Source organism: Cherax quadricarinatus, chromosome 38 (assembly GCF_038502225.1).
Source record: "Cherax quadricarinatus isolate ZL_2023a chromosome 38, ASM3850222v1, whole genome shotgun sequence".
Taxonomy (NCBI): Eukaryota; Metazoa; Arthropoda; class Malacostraca; order Decapoda; family Parastacidae; genus Cherax; species Cherax quadricarinatus.
The window spans coordinates 6,465,002-6,492,840 of NC_091329.1; the positions used below are offsets into that span (position 1 = coordinate 6,465,002).

Here is a 27,839-nt window from a genome sequence, read left to right on the forward strand (position 1 = left end):
GATATGCTGGGTTCTTCGTCATGCAAACACCCTGTGGGTACAGTAGCACTTCCTGTGACGAGGCCTCTCCTGGTAGATGACCCAGCATTAAGGAGACTCCATAGGTTCAAACCCATATAAAAATATAATTTAAATAATGGCAAAAAAAAAAAAGTCTAAACTTAATTTATCAGAGAAAGCGACACATACCTTAAGTCTGTTGATTTCCATCTTGAGAGCGGCGATCTCTTGCTTCTTGGATTCTGCATTCTTAACCAAGTCGGAGACAGTCTTCTCCAGCTGCGCCTTCTCGGGGAAAGAAGTTGCACTAGAGGTGGAGGAAGTGGGCGAGGTGGGCTGCAGTTGAGGCTGGGGGAGGTCTGGAGGCTGGGGAGGCACCAGGGTTCTGGTAGCCGGGGTCGGGACCCCCATGTTCTCCTTATTACTGTTCTTACTCTCCATTTTCTTGTTGGATTTGCTGATTGACTGTTGCTTCTTTTCTTCTTTTAGGGTGGGCAGAGGTTGCATGTCAGGAGCCACCGGTGAAGAGGATTTCTTCGATGCCCCTTTATGCTGCTCCTTGACAGGGTGGTCCTTGGATTTTTCTCCGGCAGGGGTAGTCGCCGTGCCCTTAGACCCGTGGTGGCTGCCAGCCCCACCGTGGTCCTTTGACATCCTACGGAATAAGGATTTAAACCTGAGAGACATTTTGCTGATAATTTAGTCACTTGTTACGAGAGGAGGACCTCAAAAAACACGTGTGAAGGGGGGAGGGGATGGCCAATATCACGCCATCGCAAATCCCTGCCACCTGTTGCCACCACTAGCCCGGGCTCATCCGGCTGTCATTAACTACCTGCACACAGGAGCTGATATCGATACATTACTGTTAACCTTGATATAACCACCCGCTTTTAAACACGCAAAGCATACGCAGCTTCTTAACGCAGGGTCAAATTCTTCATATTATCATCACTCAGTAGTATAGTTACACGCGACAAGTGAATGGTGAAAAAAAGGGCCGTGGGGGCCAGGTGTTGGTGCGTGAGGGCGGACACCTATTCTTTCACAATGGACACGACTGCCACCACATTGCTCGTCCCTCCTTATCGTGGGAACACAGATAGCATGGTGTGATAGTGATAATACTATCTCTAAATGGCCTTCAGAATGGGTCGTTTAAAATGAACTTCGCTTAAGTGCAACCAGAAGCCTGGTGAATTCTTGCACCAGGTGTTGATTTCGTCGAGTACTTCTCGCTCGTTTAATGTCAACTTGGCTGCCTTTTGAATTAAACTAACTCGTCTGTCAACGTGTCTTGTGAAAATAAGAACTTGTATAGTGTAAGCCACTTCCAGAGTTAACGGTGGCGTACACCACTCCCCACTGAATCCACCTCGCCACTGCACACCATAACAATTTGCTGTCAGCCTTCCTCCACTCACTGGTAATAGCTCAAGTTACCGCTCACACCCATTCAACATTATCCCGCATACATTACCCGTATCGTTTTTACTCAATTAACGACTGAGTATACGGGAAACAAATTTATCGTAGTAGTGTAATTCATCAGTATCACAAAAATAATTGAAAAAGACAAGCTTTAAATAGTGAAATAAAAGCTTCTGGCGACATGTGGGATAAAATGAGCAGTGTTGCCAATAATACAGCGAGTGTTTTAGGTTTAAAGTCTATAGATCGCAAGACTCATTACGGCTGCTATTCGGCTGTGTACTGATATCAGAGTAAATTTAATCCTTAAAACAGGGATGACAGTAAGCTCTTAAGTGTATTTACACAGATGAATACAACTCTCGGTAAATATAGCGCGTAGAGGCACGCGGCCGACAGGTGGTTGGTGGCTACCGTGGCCGCCAGATTTGAATGCCGCAGATTACTATTTTACTAGCCTACAATGATCAAGCTCCTTTGTGCTTAAATTTCGGGAAACCTTTTTTGTTTTTGTTAAAAAGAACACATTATCCATACTGAATTCAACGAAATGAAGAAGCCACTAGGTGGCGAAACGTTTCCAAAATAAAGATACCCAAATGTTGCACAAGTGACTCATTTATTAATTTTACTAGCCTACAATGGCCAGGCTCCTTTGTGCTTAAATTTTCAGGAAATCATTTGTTTTTGTTAAAAAGTACACCGCATCCACACTAAATTCAACGGATATAATACTGGATAGGAATTTAATTATCTCATTCGGAGTTCGTGGTTGCAGTTCAAAACAACTGCATGATCGATTAAAGCCATCCTCATGAACTATGCCTTAAAAGACTGACAGATAAGATTAAATGAAATATAAAAGTAGGGAATATCTAGCCCTGTTATCCTCCTGTTTTTAATTAACACTAAAAAATAAACCTTTTATCATGACATTAATAAATAATCAGACATACCAATAATTAATGTTACTATTACAGAAAGAACTCTGGCACAGTACTGTGTGTACAAGAATGGTATACAATACCGACAAGATGAAATTGAGACACATGTGCAACATCTGGGTATCTTTATTGTAGACGTTTCGCCATCCAGTGGCTTTATCAATACAAATTCCAGGACATAACTTGAAGACAGGAGAACTATGTACAGAAGATGAGGTAATCAGTCCCTCAACCTAGCAGTAGGTGCGAAGAGCACCATAGTCGTGGAGATTCTGAAGCAGAAGCAAGGCGCCTGACGCTTATACAGCAACGTCAGGTGGAAATGGGACGGGTAGCAGACGAGGGCATAGTCACTGGTAGGCGGGATTCCCCAGTGGAAGTAGGTCCTACCCAAAGAGATGGGTTAGTTGTAGTTAGTTATGTACATGTCCTCAGAATCAAGATTCCATGATGTTGCAGTGTCTGACAGGTTGTACAAGAATGGTATACAATACCGACAAGATGAAACGTCTACAATAAAGATACCCAGATGTTGCACATGTGTCTCAATTTCACAGTACTGTGTAATGAGGACCACTGCTATTTGCCAAGACAATGGTCGGAGTGCGTGTGCTCGTGCGTTACGTCATAGTGTTGAATTCAATATGGCGATGAATACTGAAGTATATTATTGGGAAAGCGCTAAAACCGTAGGGATCAACCAGAGCCTAGGGAATGTGGGATAATCAGATTTGATCCAATGAAGGATAGCTCCAATTCCCACGATCAAGAGCCCTTCACCATCAAGGTGCGCCCCCATGAAGGAACGGGGGTACCTAGATGCTATGGTCTTTATTTTAACATAAGAACGGAGGTGCACTACACCAGGCCTACTGGCCCATGCTAGGCAGGTCCAATTCACATCCACCCACACTCACTAGTGTACCCGTTCAACCTATGTTTAGAGCTACCCAAAATTCTTGCCTCAATTATCCTACCTGGAAACCAAACCATACCCCGGCCGGGATTGAACCCGCGGTCAGAGAGTCTCAAAACTCCAGCCCGTCGCGTTAGCCACTAGACCAGCTAGCCACAATAAGATTCGTCCAACTAGGTATATTTCTACACCATAGGAAGGTTAGCACAGGCACCACTGTGACCACAAATGCAAGTTTTTACAGACGAATCTCCAGCTAGCGTGGCCGTGACGAACTCTAGCTCAAGTCCCTTCACTGCTGGAGTTTTGAGACTCTCTGACCGCGGGTTCAATCCCGGCCGGGGTATGGTTTGTTTGCAATCGTGTCATTACGATTTCGTGAGTCATGTTGACGGCAGTGAAGGGACTTGAGCTAGAGTTCGTCACGGCCACGCTAGCTGGAGATTCGTCTGTAAAAACTTGCATTTGTGGTCACAGTGGTGCCTGTGCTAACCTTCCTATGGTGTAGAAATATACCTAGTTGGACGAATCTTATTGTGGCTAGCTGGTCTAGTGGCTAATGCGACGGGCTGGAGTTTTGAGACTCTCTGACCGCGGGTTCAATCCCGGCCGGGGTATGGTTTGTTTGCAATCGTGTCATTACGATTTCGTGAGTCACCCTACCTGGAAGTTTGTGTCGCTCATCTATACAAGTCCAGGACAAAACCACATCTAGTAAAGGGCCTTTACTTAAGAAGACGAAACATACACTGATGAAAATAAGGAGATGAGTATTATACATAAATCACAATACGACTATTCAGTGAACCGCTCATCAGTCTACATATCGAAGACCCAAATGAGTTTTTTCATGAATGAGACTCAAAACACTGCCAACATCTCCGCAATTTCTGTTGTAGCCCCTCTTCCCAGTTGACTTTGAAGCAGTCATTGACAACATGTCAATGCATTTTGCTCTAGGTCTAGGGAGGGACGAGCAGGAGGGAAATAGAGAGAATAGGGAGTAAGTAGGAGAGGAGCGAAGGGTATGAGGAGCAATTTGAAAGGGAATAATGAGGCGAGTAGGGAGTAGAAGTAGAGTGAGGAAGAGTCGGATTATGTGTGGGAGGGGAGAGACGAGTGATGAGTAGGAGGGGGAGAAGGAGTAAGGGAATGAGAAGGGGTGAACAGGAATAGAGGGATAGAGGGGGTAAAGAGATAGAGAAGGGAAGGAGAGGAGGGGCGTGAGGAGATAAAAGAGGGGGGAAGAGAGAAGAAAAAGAATATAGAGAGTATGAGAGAAGAGTAGAAGAAGAGAGGAGAGTAGAAGAGGAGAGAAGAGTAGAAGAGGAGAGGAGTAGGAGAGGAGAGTAGGAGAGGAGTAGGAGAGGAAAGTAGGTGAGGAGTAGGAGAGGAGAGTAGGTGAGGAGTAGGAGAGGAGAGTAGGTGAGGAGTAGGAGAGGAGAGTAGGTGAGGAGTAGGAGAGGAGAGTAGGTGAGGAGTAGGAGAGGAGAGTAGGTGAGGAGTAGGAGAGGAGAGTAGGTGAGGAGTAGGAGAGGAGAGTAGGTGAGGAGTAGGAGAGGAGAGTAGGTGAGGAGTAGGAGAGAAGGGGAAAAAAGAGGGTAGGGGAGAAGAGGGTAAGGGAGAAGAGGGTAGGGGAGAGGAGGGAAAGGGAGAAAAGTTACAAGAAGACAGAAGTCGGTCACAGACCGAGCTCACAGCAACTTTCATTTAGTGCAAGACAGGTATACACTACCGACAAGATGAAATTTAAGACACTTGTGCAACATCTGGGTATTGATGAAGCCACTGGATGACGATACGTCTACAATAAAGATAACCAGATGTTGCACAAGTGTCTTAAATTTCAGCTTTCATCTCAGAATTTGCCTATTAGTTTCCCGTGACATAAAACATGGCTCAGAAACCAACAGAACTCTACATCCTTGTGCCATGTATGGATACGGACTAACCACTCTGGATAATACAGCACTACAAAAAGATCTCTATAGGATGATGCAGTGTCCGAAGAAGTGGCAGATGCAGTTTAGTGTAGGCAAAATTCTAAGCCTGGGAAAAGATAATAACCATGACACTTATGAACTTAATAATGTTAATCTTAATCACTCTGAATGTGAAAAAGATTTAGGAGTTTTGGTTAGCAATAACCTAAAGCCAAGGCAACGGTGCGTATGTGTTCACAATAAAACGAATTGAATTCCTGGCTTCATATCAAGAATTAAAACCAAGAGGAGTCCTCGGGTTATTCAACTCCATATATCACTGGTTAGGCCTCATTTAGATTATGATGCACAGTTCTGGTTACCATATTACAGAATGGATACAAATGCGCTAGAAAACGTACAGAGAAGGATGACAAAGTTGATCCCATGTATCAGAAATCTTTCCTACAAGGACAGACTGAAAGCCCTGAATCTGCACTCTTTAGAAAGTCTGAGTAAAACTGGGGAAAAGGGGATATGACTGAGGTGTATAAATGGAAGACAGGAATACCTGGAGGGGAGTGTCAGGGGTCAACGCTCCCGTGACCCGGTCAGTGACCAGGCATCATGGTGGATCACTCTGATCAACCAGGCTGTTACTGCGAATCAGCCTGGCTGGTCAGGTACTGACTTGAGGTGCCTGTCCAGTTCCTCTTTGAAGACAGCCAGGTGTCTATCGGTAATCCCCCCTTATGTATGCTGGGAGGCAGTTGAACAGTCTTGGGCCCCTGACACTTACTGTGTTGCCTCTTAGCATAATCGTAGCGCCCATGCTATTCACTGGGGGATGTTTCATCTCCTGCAGAGTCTTTTGCTTTAGAAGGGACTAGTCCCTCTAGGATTTACCAAGTGTTTATTATGCATCTTTCTCGCCTGCATTCCAGGGAGTACAAATCAAGGGACTTCAACCGTTTCCAGTAATTTAGATGCTTTATTGTGCTTATATGTGCTGTGAAAGCTCTCTACACTCTCAAGGTCTGCAATTTCACATGCCTTGAAAGGGGCTGTTAGTGTACACCAATATTCCAGCCTAGATAGAACACGCAATCTGAAGAAAATTATTATGGGCTTGGCATCTCTAGTTTTGAAGGTTTTCATTATATATCCTATCATTTACATAGCAGATGTGGAAGATACATTGTTATGATCTTTGAAAGTAAGATTTTTTAATATTATCACTCCCAGGTCCTTCATATTGTTTTTTTTTTTTGCTTTATTGTATGGTTGGAATACAGTTTTAATTTCCGAGAGTTTTCCATAGTGGACTAATTGAAATTTGTCTTTACTGAACTTCATACTGTTTTCTGCAGCCCATTTAAAGATTTGGTTTATGTCTGCTTGGAGATTTGCAGTGTCTTCGATGGATGACACTTGTCATGCAAATTCGGGTGTTACCCGCAAAGGAGGACACGGAACTGTGGCTTACATCTCCATATCAGATAAGATGATGAGGACCAGGAAGGGAGCAAGTACTGTAACCTTGTAGAACAGAGCTCTTCATCGTAGCCGCCTCTGATTTTACTTTGTTTACTATTACTCTACGAGTTCTACTTGTTAGGAAGTTACAAATCCATCTACCAACTTTTCCCGTTACTCCCTTCTCACACATTTTGTGTGTTATTACACCATGATTGCACTTGTTGAAGGATTTCACAAAGTCTGTGTATAATACACCTGCATTTTGTTTGTCCTCCAAAGCATCCAAGACCATGTCATAGTGGTTCAGTAGTTGGGATAGGCAGCAGCAACCTGCTCTAAACCCATGCTGCCCTGGGTTGTGCAACTGATGGGTATCTAAGTTGGTGGCGATCTTGTTTCTTTGAACCCTTTCAAAGATTTTTATGATGTGGGACGTTAGTGCTGTTGATCTGTATTTCTTTGAAATTGCTTTACTGTCACCTTTGTGGACTGGGGCTATGTCTTGTTTTTAATGACTACAGGAGGACCCCAGAAGTTTGTGGCTATAGGAGGGTGGGTGCAGGAGGAAAGAGGAGTGATTGGTGGATTGATGAATTAAGGGTGTGATAAAAGAGAAAAAGGTAGCTTATGAGAGGTTTTTACAAAGAAGAAGTGTTATAAGAAGAGCAGAGTATATGGAGAGTAAAAGAAAGGTGAAGAGAGTGGTGAGAGAGTGTAAAAGGAAAGCAGATGACAGAGTGGGAGAGGCACTGTCAAGATATTTTGATGAAAATAAGAAAAAAATTTGGAGTGAGATGAACAAGTTAAGAAAGCCTAAGGAACGAATGTATTTGTCAGTTAAAAGAAGAGTAGGGGAGTTAGTAGATGGGGAGATGGAGGCATTGGGTAGATGGCGGGAATATTTAGAGGAACTTTTAAATGTCGACGAAGGGAGGCGGTAATTTCATGCACTGGCCAGGGAGGTATACCATCTTTCAGGAGTGAAGAAGAGCAGGATGTAGATGTGGAGGAGGTGCGCGAGGCATTACGTAGAATGAAAGGGGGTAAAGCAGCTGGAACTGATGGGATCATGACAGAAATGTTAAAAGCAGGGGGGTATATAGTGTTGGAGTGGTTGGTATTTTTGTTTAATAAATGTATGAAAGAGGGGAAGGTACCTAGGGATTGGCAGAGAGCATGTATAATTCCTTTATATAAAGGGAAGGGGACAAGAGAGATTGTAAAAATTATACAGGAATAAGTTTACTGTGTATACCAGGAAAAGTGTATGGTAGGGTTATTATTGAAAGAATTAGAGGTAAGACAGAATGTAGGATTGCGGATGAGCAAGGAGGTTTTAGAGTGGGTAGGAGATGTGTAGATCAAGTGTTTACATTGAAGCATATATGTGAACAGTATTTAGATAAAGGTAGGGTCGAATACTGGGGGTCCACTGTATATGGAATAGGTGGTAAGTTACCAAATGCTGTAAAAAGTTTTGATGAGGATAGTGAGGCTCAGGTTAGGGTGTGTAGAAGAGAGAGAGATTACTTCCTGGTAAAAGTAGGTCTTAGACAGGGATGTGTAATGCCACTATGGTTGTTTAATATATTTATAGAATGGGTTGTAAAAGAAGTAAATGCTAGGGTGTTGGGGAGAGGGGTGGGATTAAATTATGAGGAATCAAATACAAAATGGGAATTGACAGTTACTTTTTGCTGATGATACTGTGCTTATGGGAGATTCTAAAGTTGCAAAAGTTTGTAGACGAGTCTGGGAGTGTGTAAAGGTAGAAAGTTGAAAGTGAACATAGAAAAAAGTAAGGTGATGAGGGTATCAAATGATTTAGCTAAAGAAAAACTGGATATCAAATTGGAGAGGAGTATGGAAGAAGTGAATGTTTTCAGATATTTGGGAGTTGACGTGTCAGCAGATGGATTTATGAAGAATGAGGTTAACCATAGAATTGATGAAGAAAAAAAGGTGAGTGGTGCATTGAGGTATATGTGGAGACAAAAAACATTATCTATGGAGGCAAAGAAAGGAATGTATGAAAGTGTACTGGTACCAACACTCTTATATGGGTGTGAAGCTTGGGTTGTGAATGCTGCAACAAAGAGGCGGTCGGAGGCGGTGATGTCCTGTCTAAGGGTAATGTGTGGTGTAATTATTATGCAGAGAATTCAGTGTGTGGAAATTAGGAGAAGGAGTGGAGTTAATAAAAGTATTAGTCAGAGGGCTGAAGAGGGGTTGTTGACATAGTTTGGTCATTTAGAGAGAATGGATCAGAGTAGAATGACATGGAGAGCGTATAAATCTGTAGGGAAAGGAAGGCTGGGTAGGGGTCGTCCTCGAAAAGGTTGGAGGGGGATGGGGTAAAGGAGGTTTGTGGGCGAGGGGTTTGGACTTCCAGCAAGCATGCGTGAGCGTGTTATAGGAGTGAATGGAGATGAATGGTATTTGGGACCTGACGAGCGGTTGGAGTGTGAGCAGGATAATTTTTAGTGAAGGAATTCAGGAAAACCGGTTATTTTTATACAGCCAGACTTGAGTACTGGAAATGGGAAGTACAATGCCTGCACTTTAAAGGAGGGATTGGAACATTGGCAGTTTGGAGGGACATGTTGTATACAGTGGACCCCCGCCTTACGATATTAATCTGTTCCTGAGAGCTCATCGTAAGCCGAAATTATCGTAAGAAGAATTAATTTTCCCCATAAGAAATAATGGAAATCAAATTAATCCATGCAAGACACCCCAAAGTAAGAAAAAAAATTTTTTTTACCACATGAAATATTACTTAATTTTAATACACACAAACTGAAGAAGACATGCACAATTGCTACTCTACTAAGAATAGAATACATGACACTTACCTTTATTGAAGATCTGGTGATGATTGATGGGATGGGAGGAGGGGAGAGTGTAGAAGTTATTGTTTAGAAGGGGAATCCCCTTCCATTAGGACTTGAGGTAGCAAGTCCTTTTCCAGGGTTACTTCCCTTCTTCTTTTAATGCCACTAGGACCAGCTTGAGAGTCACTGGACCTCTGTCGCACAACAAATCTGTCCATAGAGGTCTGTACCTCCCATTCCTTTAAGATTTGCCTAAAATGGGCCACAACATTGCCATTGTAATAGTCACCAGCACAGCTTGCAGCTGTGTTAAGGTGATTTTCATCCATTAAGGTTTGCACTTCAACCCACTTTGCACACATTTCCTTAATCTTTGAAGTAGGCACAATGGATTCCACAACTGTATGACATAGGCTTCTCAGGGTTACCCCCAAACCCTTCAAAATCTTTCTTAATTTCCATACTAATTCTCACCTTTTTTACCACAAGGTTGGCACTAGAAGCTTTCTTGGGGCCCTTGGTGACTTATTTTGCAGTTACAAGCACAAAAAACACTGGGATAAGGTGAAATGTACCGAATGTATGCGTGGATGCGACTGCACTGGCTGGCTTGTAAACATTGGCACCCACAGGGCAGCTGAGGCCACTCGTGGGACACGTCCCAGACGAATCACGTAAGGCGAGTTTTTTATCAGGGGGCGAGGCAAAATTTTTGCATTCAAATGCTTTGTATGGCATATTTAACGTAACGTGATGCGTTCGTAAGGCGGGGGTCCACTGTATCTTTGTACATATATGCTTCTAAACTGTTGTGTTCTGGGCACCTCTGCAAAAACAGTGATTATGTATGAGTGAGGTGAAAATCTTGAATGATGATGAAAGTATTTTCTTTTTGGTAATTTTCTTTCTTTTTGGGTCACCCTGCCTCGGTGGGAGACGGCCGACTTGTTGAAAAAAAAAAAAAAATGACCCCATGTCCATGCTCCCTCTCCCTAGAAAACTTAAGGCAAGTGAAAGGGGCCTCTTGTAGTTCTTAATGAACATGGAGTTCCACGAGTCTGGGCCAGGGGCACAGAGTATGGGCATGTCATTTATTGCTTTTTCAAAAGCAATGAAGTGCAAAAAATATCTAAGACAGGATTCACAGAAATGGGTTCAAGTTGGAAAAAATTAAATACAGAAAGGGTATAGGAAAGCACTGGTTTGGTAACAGAGTTGTGGAGGAGTGTAAAACTCCTGAGTAGCATCACTGAAGCAAAAATCACGAGTAGCTTTAAAAATAGGTTAGACAAATACGTGTACATAAGTGGGTGTGGGTGGGTGTGACTTGGACCTGCCTGGCACGGATCAGTAAGCCTGCAGTAGTGCTCCTTCTTTCTTATGATCTTAATCTTTCTTAGAGCCTTAGAATGACCAAGACCCTTTTAGGAAAGTCGAGCACCCAAGGCAGAGGACTGGTCCTCCAAAGTGTGTTGAGTGTCTGCCACCTGATGGGATCCCCAAGGGGTAGACTAACAAGCAGTGAGACATGAGTTTATAATAATAATAATAATAATAATAATAACCACCTTCATTTCTACAAGTATGTGATACAGCTTATACAAACCTAGCTGACATCAATGACATACTATATAGAAAACCCCTGGTTATACAGAGAATTTTGGACAACTTTGGCTAATTTTGTCTCCAGGACATGACCCACACCAGTCAATTAACACCCAGGTACCTATTTGCTGCCATGTAAACAGGGACAGCAGATGTCTTAAATAAATACACCCAGCGTTTTCACTGTTACTGAGGATCGAACCATAGACACTCAATGTGTGAGCCGAGTGTATTACTAGTTGAGCTACAGGACTGAAGTTGGTTTCCCTGGCTAGGCACATTTGAAGAGCTAGTCCAAACAAGAGGCAAGAGTGGAAGCCCCCTTCACAAAGGGAGGAAATAGACTATTGGGATGTTCTTCCCTCTCATCCTGTACCTCCACCATACCCCTCTGTCAGATGCACCCCTATGGGGTTTAGACTCAGGATAAACTCCAGGTATGGCTGGTGGTTGCCTGGCCAAGTAGTCAGGTCATCAGCAAGGTGCTGGAAGGCTGGGAAGGATGAGGCTCTGAGGGAGAAAACATGTAGGGCTTTGTCCTACCACACTTTCTAACTGAAACTGACTAACTGCACCAGCTTTAATTTCACTTTTGCACCCTCCCTATCTCTGGCCCCACTAACCACTACCCCAACTTCACAGGTTTAGCATATATTTTCTCTCATAGTATAACCTCTCATTAACGTACTATTAAGGGGGAGAGGGTCTACAATAATGCAGACTGTCCGCAACTCCCAAATTACAAAATTAATATTTCATGATTGTCTGGCTGTCTTCTAACTTGTAGCCTGCAGCAGTACAGTAGAGTACTGAACAGTAACTTTATAGTATGTTAAGTAATTTACAATAATTTCAGTTACCTTTTCATGGTGGAAATGAGGTGTAAACTGCTGTGTTCGATAGTGGTTACACAGAATAACTTATTTTGAGTCAGAGCAGCTGCAAAGCTCTAGTGAAAATATTGTATAGATGGCTGAGATGTAGATAACTGAGAAGATGTAGATTTCACACCCATGCCACTGAGATACCAGACTCATTCTTCTTTATTAATTCAAGTTTCTCCTTAACACTGGGAATCACACATTTTCTTATGGCATCACCTGCTTTAGAAACTATTAATTGCACTTTGCTTAATATGTTAATGAAGTCACATAAAATGCTCTGAATCTAGTGAAAAATTATAGTATAAATAACAAGTGTCTGCATGAGCATTAATAAACTGGCCTGACTGGCCAATGGTTCAGTAAACAATCAAAACAGACAGGGTCTGAACGTGGCCACTTTGGCCCATACCGAACATGCATTAGAATTAGTGGATTTGACTCAATACTTCAGAAGACAACTGGATACTACCATTACCAACAAAATGCGGAATTACAAACTTTCGTCCATTTTGTCCAATAATTAAGAGCCTTTTTTTTTTTTGGTTGAAATTACCAAAATCCATTGTTGAGAGGTTTTATTGCATTATTATTTTTATTACTGTCCCCACTACAGACCCCACACCAGCTGAGGTCCTGAATGTCAATATTGAACAGCAAGGAATGATATTTAAAGAAAAGACTTTGAAGATATAATAGGCTCAAATCTGAAACAAAATGTCTTGCACAGAATTTATTGGAATGTACAAATTTTGAATCGTTAAGGATCAACAGCACTCTAACCCTTGTGAATTTGGGGGCTTGTACCTAAAAAACCACAACCAGTTATAGTACGGCCTCTCCTCACTTAACAACGGGGTACTGTTCCTAAGACTACGTCGGTAAATGAATTCGTCGCTAAGTGAGGAGCATACTATAATGGTAGTGGGTTTGTGTCAACCATCTCTGATATTGTTTTAATGTCACCTTTGCACCATTTATAACATTTTTTAAATGTTTATACAGTAGTGTACTGTATACTGGAAGAAGCTGAAAATGCGGACGAGCCATAAGTATTTAAGGAAGTACAGTATTTCTTTAGACTCGGGGGTTGTAAAGTGGGATGTATTGGATGAGACAGTAGTGTGGACAAACTCAATACTAGGGATAGGATAACATGTACCAAAATTTTTGCTGACACCGATATTGAATTTTAGGCCAATACTAATACTCAGTTATAAGTTTTAAGATAAGAAATACTGAATACGTATAGTCAATATATAAAAGAATGTTTATTGCTCAATAGTTATTAAATAGCCCAGGGAAAATAAATATTAAATATCTTAATTTCTCTGAGATGCCAATGTCATTACTAATAACAGGCTTACAAATTGAAAACAGAAAATTTCTGAATCTATCTACATATTTACTAATGTGATGAAGACAATCAGAAATCAATTACAAAAATATAAAGGGAAACATATTGAAGCACCAGCAATGAAAGAAAGGTAACATATTAGTGCCACCAGCATTACAAAGCAAAGCATTTTGTGTTCATCAACATTTTAAGAAAATGAAACGTGTTGTGGGGACAGTATTTTAAGGAGGGCAACATGTAGAAGCCACCAGGATTATAAGAAAGGAAATGTGATGGGGATCACCAAAGTGTAAGGAACAAACATGTTGGGGTTACCAGTTTTATAGAGGAGGCATTGGGGCCACCAGTTTTACAGAGGAGTTGGGGCTACCAATTTGATAAAGAAGAAAACAAGTTGTTGCCACCAGTAACAAGAGGAAAATATGCCTGAACAAGTCTAAAAACCCCATTATTTAAGTGTTAGTACTATTATTTTTTTTTTTATTATCACACTGGCCGATTCCCACCAAGGCAGGGTGGCCCGAAAAAGAAAAACTTTCACCATCATTCACTCCATCACTGTCTTGCCAGAAGGGTGCTTTACACTACAGTTTTTAAACTGCAACATTAACACCCCTCCTTCAGAGTGCAGGCACTGTACTTCCCATCTCCAGGACTCAAGTCCGGCCTGCCGGTTTCCCTGAATCCCTTCATAAATGTTACTTTGCTCACACTCCAACAGCACGTCAAGTATTAAAAACCATTTGTCTCCATTCACTCCTATCAAACACGCTCATGCATGCCTGCTGGAAGTCCAAGCCCCTCGCACACAAAACCTCCTTTACCCCCTCCCTCCAACCTTTCCTAGGCCGACCCCTACCCCGCCTTCCTTCCACTACAGACTGATACACTCTTGAAGTCATTCTGTTTCGCTCCATTCTCTCTACATGTCCGAACCACCTCAACAACCCTTCCTCAGCCCTCTGGACAACAGTTTTGGTAATCCCGCACCTCCTCCTAACTTCCAAACTACGAATTCTCTGCATTATATTCACACCACACATTGCCCTCAGACATGACATCTCCACTGCCTCCAGCCTTCTCCTCGCTGCAACATTCATCACCCACGCTTCACACCCATATAAGAGCGTTGGTAAAACTATACTCTCATACATTCCCCTCTTTGCCTCCAAGGACAAAGTTCTTTGTCTCCACAGACTCCTAAGTGCACCACTCACTCTTTTTCCCTCATCAATTCTGATTCACCTCATCTTTCATAGACCCATCCGCTGACACGTCCACTCCCAAATATCTGAATACGTTCACCTCCTCCATACTCTCTCCCTCCAATCTGATATTCAATCTTTCATCACCTAATCTTTTTGTTATCCTCATAACCTTACTCTTTCCTGTATTCACCTTTAATTTTCTTCTTTTGCACACCCTACCAAATTCATCCACCAATCTCTGCAACTTCTCTTCAGAATCTCCCAAGAGCACAGTGTCATCAGCAAAGAGCAGCTGTGACAACTCCCACTTTGTGTGTGATTCTTTATCTTTTAACTCCACGCCTCTTGCCAAGACCCTCGCATTTACTTCTCTTACAACCCCATCTATAAATATATTAAACAACCACGGTGACATCACACATCCTTGTCTAAGGCCTACTTTTACTGGGAAAAAATTTCCCTCTTTCCTACATACTCTAACTTGAGCCTCACTATCCTCGTAAAAACTCTTCACTGCTTTCAGTAACCTACCTCCTACACCATACACTTGCAACATCTGCCACATTGCCCCCCTATCCACCCTGTCATACGCCTTTTCCAAATCCATAAATGCCACAAAGACCTCTTTAGCCTTATCTAAATACTGTTCACTTATATGTTTCACTGTAAACACCTGGTCCACACACCCCCTACCTTTCCTAAAGCCTCCTTGTTCATCTGCTATCCTATTCTCCGTCTTACTCTTAATTCTTTCAATTATAACTCTACCATACACTTTACCAGGTACACTCAACAGACTTATCCCCCTATAATTTTTGCACTCTCTTTTATCCCCTTTGCCTTTATACAAAGGAACTATGCATGCTCTCTGCCAATCCCTAGGTACCTTACCCTCTTCCATACATTTATTAAATAATTGCACCAACCACTCCAAAACTATATCCCCACCTGCTTTTAACATTTCTATCTTTATCCCATCAATCCCAGCTGCCTTACCCCCTTTCATTTTACCTACTGCCTCATGAACTTCCCCCACACTCACAACTGGCTCTTCCTCACTCCTACAAGATGTTATTCCTCCTTGCCCTATACACGAAATCACAGCTTCCCTATCTTCATCAACATTTAACAATTCCTCAAAATATTCCCTCCATCTTCCCAATACCTCTAACTCTCCATTTAATAACTCTCCTCTCCTATTTTTAACTGACAAATCCATTTGTTCTCTAGGCTTTCTTAACTTGTTAATCTCACTCCAAAACTTTTTCTTATTTTCAACAAAATTTGTTGATAACATCTCACCCACTCTCTCATTTGCTCTCCTTTTACATTGCTTCACCACTCTCTTAACCTCTCTCTTTTTCTCCATATACTCTTCCCTCCTTGCATCACTTCTACTTTGTAAAAACTTCTCATATGCTAACTTTTTCTCCCTTACTACTCTCTTTACATCATCATTCCACCAATCGCTCCTCTTCCCTCCTGCACCCACTTTCCTGTAACCACAAACTTCTGCTGAACACTCTAACACTACATTTTTAATCCTACCCCATACCTCTTCGACCCCATTGCCTATGCTCTCATTAGCCCATCTATCCTCCAATAGCTGTTTATATCTTACCCTAACTGCCTCCTCTTTTAGCTTATAAACCTTCACCTCTCTCTTCCCTGATGCTTCTATTCTCCTTGTATCCCATCTACCTTTTACTCTCAGTGTAGCTACAACTAGAAAGTGATCTGATATATCTGTGGCCCCTCTATAAACATGTACATCCTGAAGTCTACTCAACAGTCTTTTATCTACCAATACATAATCCAACAAACTACTGTCATTTCGCCCTACATCATATCTTGTATACTTATTTATCCTCTTTTTCTTAAAATATGTATTACCTATAACTAAACCCCTTTCTATACAAAGTTCAATCAAAGGGCTCCCATTATCATTTACACCTGGCACCCCAAACTTACCTACCACACCCTCTCTAAAAGTTTCTCCTACTTTAGCATTCAGGTCCCCTACCACAATTACTCTCTCACTTGGTTCAAAGGCTCCTATACATTCACTTAACATCTCCCAAAATCTCTCTCTCTCCTCTGCATTCCTCTCTTCTCCAGGTGCATACACGCTTATTATGACCCACTTCTCGCATCCAACCTTTACTCTAATCCACATAATTCTTGAATTTACACATTCATATTCTCTTTTCTCCTTCCATAACTGATCATTTAACATTACTGCTACCCCTTCCTTTGCTCTAACTCTCTCAGATACTCCAGATTTAATCCCATTTATTTCCCCCCACTGAAACTCTCCTACCCCCTTCAGCTTTGTTTCGCTTAGAGCCAGGACATCCAACTTCTTTTCATTCATAACATCAGCAATCATCTGTTTCTTGTCATCCGCACTACATCCACGCACATTTAAGCATCCCAGTTTTATAAAGTTTTTCTTCTTCTCTTTTTTAGTAAATGTATACAGGAGAAGGGGTTACTAGCCCATTGCTCCCGGCATTTTAGTCGCCTCATACGACACGCATGGCTTACGGAGGAAAGATTCTTTTCCACTTCCCCCATGGACAATAGAAGAAATAAAAAAGAACAAGAGCTATTTAGAAAAAGGAGAAAAACCTAGATGTATGTATATATATATATATATGCATGTGCGTGTCTGTGAAGTGTGACCAAAGTGTAAGTAGGAGTAGCAAGATATCCCTGTTATCTAGCGTGTTTATGAGACAGAAAAAGAAACCAGCAATCCTACCATCATGCAAAACAGTTACAGGTTTTTGTTTCACAGTCATCTGGCAGGACGGTAGTACTTCCCTGGGTGGTTGCTGTCTACCAACCTACTACCTTGTTAGTACTATCAACATTAATTTAAAAAAAAATTTATTTTGTTCTGATAGTAGGTGCCTTTTTATTAATTACCTTCACTCTGAATCTTATGTGATAAATTACCAAAAGGGGGAGATGGGGTCCCAACAATGTGCCTAGTTCCAGGGCCCAGATTGGCTGGCTACACCCCTGCATCATTATGCTATGCGATCAAATGAATAATCTCCGATGTGCAGTGCTGAGTGGGATCCAGGAAATAGCATCACTAAGAACCACAGTTGTCTCAATAGTCTTTGCTGAGTCACATGTGATGGTGTGTACTGTGTTCTTGTTGAGTGTACATGAATAATCTTCATAACCTTGATGCTTTTACATATGTGTTTTTTACTGATTTTAAGTACATGGTATCGGCAACTTTGCACAGATAACGATACCATAAAAAAAACTGGTACTCATCAATACCTGGCATACCCTTACTCAATACACAGTTTCAAGAGTGGATATATAAAAGCCTGAGAGGCCAGAAGTCAATGATGCCAATCAAAGTAGTCTAGGAGGTAGAGCCAGGAGCTAAGTCTTAACCCCTCAAACACAACTATTGAATACAATTTGGTCAGTACAGACATGCTGACATACACACATGGATACTAGAATTTAACTCCAATGCATGTATAAAAATTAGGGGGGGAGCCACAATGAAGACCAGCAACAAAATTCAGGCTTAAGGAACACAGGATGCAAACCTCCCTAAATGAGAAGAACCTTGGGGGCGTGTATAGTTCCGAACATTTTGCCTACAGCAAGCGAGGCACACATGAATATGCATGGGCAGAAAGGCTGAATGGAATTTGGGAATGACAAAGCATCAAAGGCCATATCTGAGCCAAAGTTGATATACAGCCGTATCAGAAGAAAGGCAACTGTGAAATACCAGGTAATAAGGCAGAAGAAGGTAAATTGGAGCTTACCAGGAATGACAAGGAACTCAGTGAGGAGCTGAATAAAAGGCACAGAGGCATTCTCAGTGGAATCTGGAACACTGCCAGAGTCAATGAGAGAGAGTGCACTAACAAGTACTGGATACAATACAGACAACAGGAGGAGAGGTAAAGAAAATACTGAGTGAACTAGATACCTTAAAAGCAATGGCACTAGACAAAATCTCTCCATGGGCTCTGCGAGAAGGAGAAAAGGAACTGTGTGAACCATCAATGATCTTCAACAAATAGACTGAAACAGGACAGCTGCCAGAGGTCTGAAAAACAGCTAATGTCATCCCAATATTCAAAAGGAGACAGGTGGCACTGAATTACAGGCCAGTGTCACTTATATGCACAGCATGTAAGGTTATGAAGAAGATTATCAGAATAGTGGAGCACCTGGAAAGGAGTAGATTCATGAACAACAACCAGCACAGTGTTCAAGAGGGTAAATACTGTTTCACAAATCTGATAAGAGTTCTATGGTAAGCTAACAAAAGTTAGGCAGGGTAGGAATGGGTGGAGTGAACATTTCTGGATTGCAAGAAGGCATTCTATACAATATCCCACAAGACTGGCACAAAACTAGAGCAGCAGGCAGAAATTACAGGAAAATCATTACAGTGGATCAAAGAATACTTAACAGGAAGGAAGCAATGAATTACTGTCAGGGAGGTGTTGGAATGGGAGTGTGCAATGAGTGGGGGTTCCAAAATGGTCAGTACTTGGAGCAGTACCATTACTTTTGTATGTGAACAACGTCACAAAGGAAATTGAGTCAGATGTCAGCAGATGATGTGAAACTAACGAGAATACAAACTGGAGTAGACCGGGAAAAAAGACTACAAATGGATCTGGACAAGCTGCAGGATTGGTCTGACAAGTGACTACTGGAACTTTACCCTAGCAAATGCAAAGTTATGAAAAATAAAGTGCAAAGACGTCTGGAAACAGCGTACAGACCTGGGAGACGAAGGTTGCAAACCTCCCTGAAAGAGCAGCACCCTGGTATGAGCATAATTCCGAACATTTCACCAAAGGCACACAACCGAATACAGTGGACCCCCGCCTTACAATCAGCTCCCAACTCGACCAATTATATAAGTGTATTTTTGTAAGTGCTTTTGTATGTGTATTTTTGTGGGTCTGAAACGGACTAATCTAATTCACAATATTCCTTATGGGAATAAATTCGATCTATAACGGCACCCGAACAGACCTCTGGAATGAAATAATATCATAAGGCGGGGGTCCACTGTAATTGCTGCAGCAATTAAGGGTATCGTTCACCGACATCAACAAGGAGGCATTCACAACCTTGTACATAGAATATGTGAGGTCCATCTTTGAGTATGCAGTACCAGTATGGAACCAACATTTGCTTAACTGGAAAATGTGCAGTGGTTTGCAACAAAATTAGTCCCAGAGCTGAAGGGTATGACCTATGGGAAGATGCTAGAGAAGATAAACCTGATGACACTAGAGGACAGAAGGATCAAAGGTGACACAAGTACAACATACAAAATACCCAGAGGCCTTGACATGGTGAACAAAGAGAGTCCGAGTGGCAGATCTCAGGCACACGAGGTCACAGCTGGAAGTAATAAGTACAAATGAGTGCCAGTGATGCTAGGAAAGAGGAACAACCAAGACAGACAAATGGTAGAGGCAAAATCCATACATAACTTTAAGAACAGGTATGATAGGTTTCACACAGGCAGGAAAGACTGAAACCAGTAGCTACTTCTGTAGCTACAAATAGGCAAATACAAACCTCACGGGCACAGTCACTCCCTCACTCTCCCCTTCTCACTCTAAAATGTAGTATGTCAGCATATGATTAAGATCTGTCAGGAAACTTTTGTACCATTTCCTGACAAATAAAACAACTCAATCCCTCACTCTCCCTTTCTCTTACTCACCCTTCTTCCCACTACCCTCACTCTCCCTACCTCCCACTTCCCTCACTCTCCCTTCCTCCCATTCCTTCACTCTCACTTTCCCATTTCATCAAAATTTCCCTCATTCTCATTTATTTCTAAATGGAAACAAAGCATTATGCTATCACATAAAGAAGTGTAGCTATAATAAGCATTTGATATGAAACATGATAAATGCCTTCAGTTTACTAAATTTATCATTATAAAATTTAAATATTTCAAGATTAACACAAGCACAATAAATAGGTAGTATATATAATCAGGGTCACAGACCAGATAGTGAGGGCACTGACCCCCAAAACCCTCTCCAGGTATACTCTAGGGTACAGCTTGTAGAGTGCCCCAGGAATGGAAGGCAATCAAGTTTGATCTAAGAGAAGGACAGGTCCAATTCCTTTGACCAAGAGTCTTCACTGGTATCAGTGTACTAATAAATAATTCCTTACCGAGAACTTGCAGTGCCAGAAGAGGCTGATGATGACGATGTCTTTCTTGACCTTGAAGTAATTACAACTGAACTCTTTTTAGTATTAGATGAAATCAAGGATTTGGCTGGAGCTGAAGTCTTTCTTCTGACAGACACTGTGCTGGGAAGATTTTCAAGACTCCCACCTAGAACACTGTTGAAAAAAATACTTATGTAGTGCTGAATTCTTAATTCTTAATATATATCAAGTTATTAAATATTTAATTATAGATTAAAAAAGTTCACTATGTCTTATTCTGAAATAAGCCTTGCCATAAGCATCTCATGGTAAGGTTTGCTGTACAAAACATTGATAAACACTAGTCTTTAACAATAATTAAAATTTTACTCACTATTTCATTTTTAAAACTCATTTGTTATATAACCTGACAACTGTGATTAGCAGTCTAGCAGCACTTGATATTGTTAAAATGCTTTAAAAACAGCAAGGGTCACAACAGAGAAATGAAACCCTACATTTAAAATACTGATCTTTCTTTCAACAAACCAGCCATATCCCACCGAGGCAGGGTGGCCCAAAGAGAAAAACGAAAGTTTTTCTTTTTAACTTTAGTAATGTATACAGGAGAAGGGGTTACTAGCCTCTTGCTCCTGGTATGTTAGTTGCCCCTTATGACACACATAGCTATGGAGTAAGAATTCTGTTCTGCTTGCCCATGGAGATAAGAGGAAATAAACAAGAACTAATATGAAAACAGAAGAAAACCCAGAGGGGTGTCTATATATATATGTTTGTACATGCATGTGCAGTGTGACCTAAGTAGAAGTAGCAAGACATACCTGAAATCTTGCATGTTTATTAGACAAAAAAAAAAATAGACACCAGCAATCCTATCATGTAAAACAATTACAGGCTTCCATTTTACACTCACTTTTCAGGACAGTAGTACCTCCCAGGGCAGTTGCTGTCTACTAATCTACTACCCAGGAAAATAATGATATATTGCATAAAATATTCATACCACATGGAAACTATGAAAAAATTATTATTCAAGAAAGGGGGGGAAAAATTCATAAGCAATATGCAAAAATCAAATAAAAAATCTCTTCCAATACCAACCCCTATTTACAGGAACAATATACACATATGAAAACAGAAATGAACAATATGAACTCATGTTCTGCAATCAAACCAACCGAAATGAGCAAGGTAACATTAATGAAGAAATTTGCAGAAATGGGTTAGCTGCACTGGAGTTTTAAAGGTAGGAAGTACAGTACCAGCACACCAAAGGAGGGAGGGGTAATGGTGCAGCTCATAGGGTTCTTGGAATTATGATATCTGTAGACTTTGGACAAGTCTACTCAAGTAGCCAAAACCCTCCCTCTCCTCCTTAAAAATGAGTGGATCAAGTGGACTTTTTTCAACAAGAAGCCAAATGATTTTACTCTTCAAAGCAAGTAGACTTTTCTTTTAGTATATGTATACTGTTCTGACCTTTTTATCTCCTTTCCAAGCAAGTAAGACATCCAAGCAAGCAAATACATACACAAAAGTTATTTACTGCTTGCATACCAATTAAAATATTTAAACTATTGTAGAGGATAACTTTACAGAACTCAGAATGTCCCCTAAAATTGAGAAGACGCTCATACTGCAGTATCTATACATTAAAAATTACTCGAAGGCCAGGTAACTAATCTGCACACTAAAGTAACTTATTGGAGTGAGAGAGATGAAAGATCAGATGGAATTTAAAGCAGATAAGTCATTCAATGGAAATGGGAGAGAGCAAAAAACATGCCACATGAATATAAAAACTATGATAAAAACATTACTGAAAAAGACGGAATCCTGCCACACTTCATCCATATCATGCCTGCAGCAGCAGATGAAGGATATGTGGGTCAACCAGTTATCCAATGAGTACTTTAGGAATCTGAGTGAAAGTATGCCCAAAGACTTCATACTCCAAACATGTTACATGAAAATTGAACTAGGTAGTGGTATTATGATGTCTGCACCATGTGGACAAGATAACAAAAAAAAAAGCTTTAAAAGGCTCCCCGAGTTTAAAAATGAGTTATGAAAAAAGGCTCAAAGCATTAGATGTGCCTTCTTTGGCAGATAGGAGGAAAAAGAGGAGACATGACAACTATACGTAATACTACGCAAATAACCAGCACATTGGAAAGAAAAGCTTATGATATTTTGGTTCGACTTGGACCATTTACAACGTCAATGTGACTTTGTAAATGGTCCAAGTCCGACCGAAATGTCATCAAAAGCTTCTCTCACCTATGTATGAGTTATCTGTGTAGTGTTCCAGTCATGGCATTGTGCCTTTTTGTTCTTTAACCACATATAAGATTCTGAAGGGATATAGTACAAATTGTTAAGGAAGATTGGCCAAAGAAATATACATGTATACTGAACTAGAAAACTGTTCTTCACATCAGTAGCAGAACAAGTGAATGGTTCAAAAGAAAGTAATATGATAAGTGTCCAAACACTGAAAATCTTGAACAAAAATAGCTACACGATAGATGAAATATTAAGATGAAACACACAATCTCTTATAGGTAACAAAATAGGTACACACACTGCATGCTATACAAGAATACACAAGTCAAATAAGAATAAAGCAACATCGCATGAATTTCTAGTTTGTGATAAGCACCAAATATATCCTTACCTGATAAGTTTACTAGGAGCTGAGGCTTTTCGAGGTGATGAGCAGACAGCAGTGTTGACTCTAGTTGGTCTGGAAGGATTATTTCGCAATACCCGAGTAGACTGTACTGACGAGACAGGAGTTGTAGGAGCACGTAACTTAGTGCCGTGGGCTTTATTGGGAGAATCCAATAAAGGAACCTGGCTGACTGACGTGCCGAGTCCTCCACTGGTACTGCTATTCCCTCCTGCCCTGTAAAACCATAAAGGAAAAATATATTCCAGGATTTCTTGACAGTACTTGCATATAATTGTAGAGCACTAAATTTGAGGACCTATTATAATTCAGGCTGCTGCTGGTGGCCTACATATCCATCACAGCCTGGTTGATTTGGTACCTGGTGGAGATCAAGCAGGCTGTTACAGATATGTGAGTCAGCAGGCCACATATCCAACCCAAGAATTAAACAGAGCTGTTGGAGTGTGAGCAGAGTAATATTTTATGAAGGGTTTCAGGGAAACCAGTTAGCCGAATTTGAGTCCTGGAGGTGGGAAGTACAGTACCTGCACTCTAAAGGAATGGTTTGAGATATTTGCATCTGTGCACCTCTGGCAAAACAGTGATAGTGTGAATGATGGTGAAAGCAATTCTTTTTCAGGTCACCCTGCTTCAGTGGTAGACAGCCAGCATGTTAAAACATTATATATGCTGTATATATAATTAATCAATTAGTGCAACTTGCTGAACCCTTACAGTAGCCTTAAATGCACCACAATGATTGTCAAAGTTTGTGTCATAAATATTTACTATCTACTTAAGTGATATCTAAATTTAAATTTTAAACCTAATCCTATAAAGAAATCAATGAAAAATTCAATACCAACTGTACCTAAATGACTAAACAGCAATGGATACATAGTACATAACTGTAGGGTATCCCCATCAACATCAGAAGTGAGTATCAAAGAAAACTGTCAATTCTAAAGTAGTACTTAAAAAATTGAACATTCTTTTACATATTCTTTTTAAGTAAAGAACGAGCATTAATTTTGATTGGCACATATTCGAAATTTCCATGTCAGAACAATAAGAGTGGTGATAGAGAGATGTTATTGTTCCAAATTAGAATTCTTCACTTGACTTACGGTGCATATAGACATTAATCCGACCAATTTGTGAAAGCTTAATTGCTTTAATGAAATTAAGAAGTACATACCATATTAAAAATACCTGCTGACAACCAAAGCTTGACAGCTTCTGCCTCAACTCTTCAATTTCCACCTTTCTTACTGTAAACACGTTTCATTTAATGTAACTACAGTAATGATGAACAGATTTACTATTTCCTAGCACACCTCTCTCACTGAACTCGTCTTCTGAATTTTAAATTTGTATTTTTCTTTTAATTTGCTGGTGTTATCTAATGCTCTCTAATTTCTACTAATTTATTACTTCTCTTATTCTGTACAATGGCAATACAAGACAGTATCAATACAAACTTGACTAGTATCTTGGAATTTCTTACACTATTACTTTCTAATTATTTCAAATGTACAGTACACTATCATAACCTTAGTAAAAAATAATTAGCACACAGGGCAGCCAACAGTAACAGCCTGGATGATTAGACCCTGATCCACCACAAGGCCTGGTCTCAGACCAGGCTGTGGGGGCGTTGACCCCCGGAACTCTCTCCAGGTATACACAAATACGTAATGTGCACTGAAACTTATGACAACGTTTTGGACCAACTTGGACCATTAACCAGTCTAATGGTCCAAGACAGACCGAAATGTTGCCATGAGTTTCAGTCTCCTAAGTGCAGGCTATTTGTATATTGTTCCACTCATGGTTTTGTGCTTTTTTATTCTTTAAAAAATAATTAAATAAAAATTCCAGTATATACAGCATTTATGTAGTTCATGATTAATTTAAAGTGTTCCTATGTTTAAGATTATTAGATATCTATATTATTTTAAAATGCATACACATCATCTTGTAACAATTTACAAGGTGCAGTTTACTGCAATGCATCCTCCAGCAATTAATAAGGTCATTTTGGCAATGAGCATAGTATATAGATGCATTAGAATATTAAGGGGTGGTAAGTAGTAATAGTAATGAAGCCTTCCAAAATATACTGATAATATAGAAAGACTAAATTTATCTTTTAAAAACTTTCCCCAAGCTTGTGAATGACTACAATACACTGAATACATATTAAACTGTATACAGTATAATTATGCTGCAGATTTTAATCCTGGAGAATAAGCACACCAATATAAAAAATACATACTGTATATGGTTAAAATAAACAGTTGTACCACACAATTAAAGTGTTAAAATGGTAGATGCAAATCAATTATATAACATACAGTAATTACAAAAACTGATTCAGGGACTCTTTCTTCAAGACTGGCCTGATTTTTGTGTCTGCTATGTCTTTAGAATGTAATATAAATGATATGTAGTGAATTTCATGTTATAAGTTTGTGAATTAATCAAGTCAATTGTTATACTTTTAGGAAGTTCAGCCACTGGGAAGAACAATGAATCATCTCTCTACCTGGAGGTTATTCCGGGGATCAATTGTCATGTGGGTTCGATAACGTGGATGGGGTAAAAATACTCACGTAGGCTGGTTAGTACGTATAATATATAACGGAAAGTATGAGAAGCGCCATCAGCCGTCCTGCCTCTCTCTGCTCCCTATCTCAGACTGACCCACCAGTGCCTAGCGGGTGAACGGCATTCAAAAACATGCTATGGTCAGCAGCAACATGAATAAGTCAGTGATTCACACAGACGGTTGGTAGCGAGTCATCTACTGGTAACTGGTTACTGGTAACTGGTACTACTGAGACAATGCCCCCGCGGCCCGGTCCATGACCAGGCCTCCCGGTGGATCAGGGCCTGATCAACCAGGTTGTTACTGCTGGCCACACACAGTCCAACGTACGAGCCACAGCCCAGCTGATCCGGCACTGACTTTAGGTATCTGTCCAGCTCTCTCTTGAAGGCAGCCAGGGGTTCATTGGTAATTCCCCTAATGTTTGATGAGAGGCTGTTGAACAGTCTTGGGCCCTGGACACTTACGGTGTTTTCTCTTAGTGTACCAATGGCACCCCTACTGTTAATTGGGGGTATTTTGCATCGCCTGCCCAGTCTTTTACTTTCGTAGGGAGTGATTTCTGTGTGCAGATTCGGGACCATTCCTTCCATGATTTTCCAAGTGTAGATTATGATATATCTCTCTCTCATGCGTTCCAACGAGTACAAGTCAAGTGCTTCCAAGCGTTCCCAGTAGTTAAGGTGCTTGACAGAACTTATATTGCAGTAAAGGATCTCTGTACACTCTCTAGATCTGCAATTTCACCTGCTTTGAATGGAGATGTTAATGTACAGCAGTATTCCAGCCTAGAGAGAACAAGTGATTTGAAAAGGATCATCATTGGCTTGGCATCTCTCGTTTTGAACGTTCTCATTATCCATCCTATCATTTTCTTTACACCTGTGATCGTGGCACTGTTGTGATCCTTGAAAGTGAGATCCTCAGACATTACTACTCCCAGGTCCCTTAAATTATTTTTCCGCTCTATTGTATGGCCAGAGTTTGTAGTACACTCTTTCCATAACGAAGTAGTTGGAATTTGTCCTCATTGAACATCATATTGTTTTCCGTTGCCCACTGGAAAACTTTGTTTATATCTTCTTGGAGGTTAACCGTGTCCTCAGCAGATGACAGCCTCATGCAGATCCTAGTATCATCCGCAAAGGATGATACGGTGCTGTGGTGTATATCTCTGTCTACGTCTGATATGAGGATAAGGAATAAGATGGGGGCGAGTACTGTGCCTTGTGGAACAGAGCTCTTCACTATGGCAGCCTCCGATTTAACTCTGTTGACCACTACTCTGTGTTCGATTTGTTAGGAAGTTGAAGATTCATCTCCCAACTTTGCCAGTTATTCCTTTAGCATGTATTTTGTCCGCTATTATGCCATGATCGCATTTGTCAAACGCTTTTGCAAAGTCTGTGTATATTACATCTGCATTCTGATTTTCTTCCAGTGCATCCAAGGCCATATCATAGTGATGCTGAGAGAAATCATTTCCAGAAGATACCCAAAAGATAATGGGCAATTTTTATTCTATGGAGTGACTTCTGAACTCACCCAACATCTATTTGTATTTACGGCATCTCACTGCCCAAAAAGATTTTGTTATAAAAGACAAAAGAGGAGTGGAGCTAAAATGACATACAGTAAATCCTCAGTAAATCCTCTAAAATTATGGGCAAAATCCAATGGTTAAATTATACATTTAAACTCCATATTTTCAATGCTTATTGCAGATCTGTAAATTGTGTGCACAGTACTCTATTAGATATACAGTAGAATAGT

The 27,839-nt window shown here is 40.7% G+C and overlaps 1 protein-coding gene across 7 annotated transcripts in view; it reads right to left on the bottom strand.

The window, feature by feature from the left end:
• Positions 1-27,839, bottom strand: part of LOC128692948 (cytospin-A) — a 531,559-nt gene that overhangs the window by 158,570 nt on the left and 345,150 nt on the right. For all 7 annotated transcript variants that reach the window (XM_070092047.1, XM_070092046.1, XM_070092043.1 and 4 more), the window contains 3 exons: positions 23,459-23,689; positions 20,782-20,955; positions 190-655 (listed from right to left, as the gene is read on the bottom strand). In XM_070092047.1, coding sequence (XP_069948148.1) covers positions 190-655; positions 20,782-20,955; positions 23,459-23,689 — 871 coding nt within the window. The remainder of the gene's footprint in view (positions 1-189; positions 656-20,781; positions 20,956-23,458; positions 23,690-27,839) is intronic.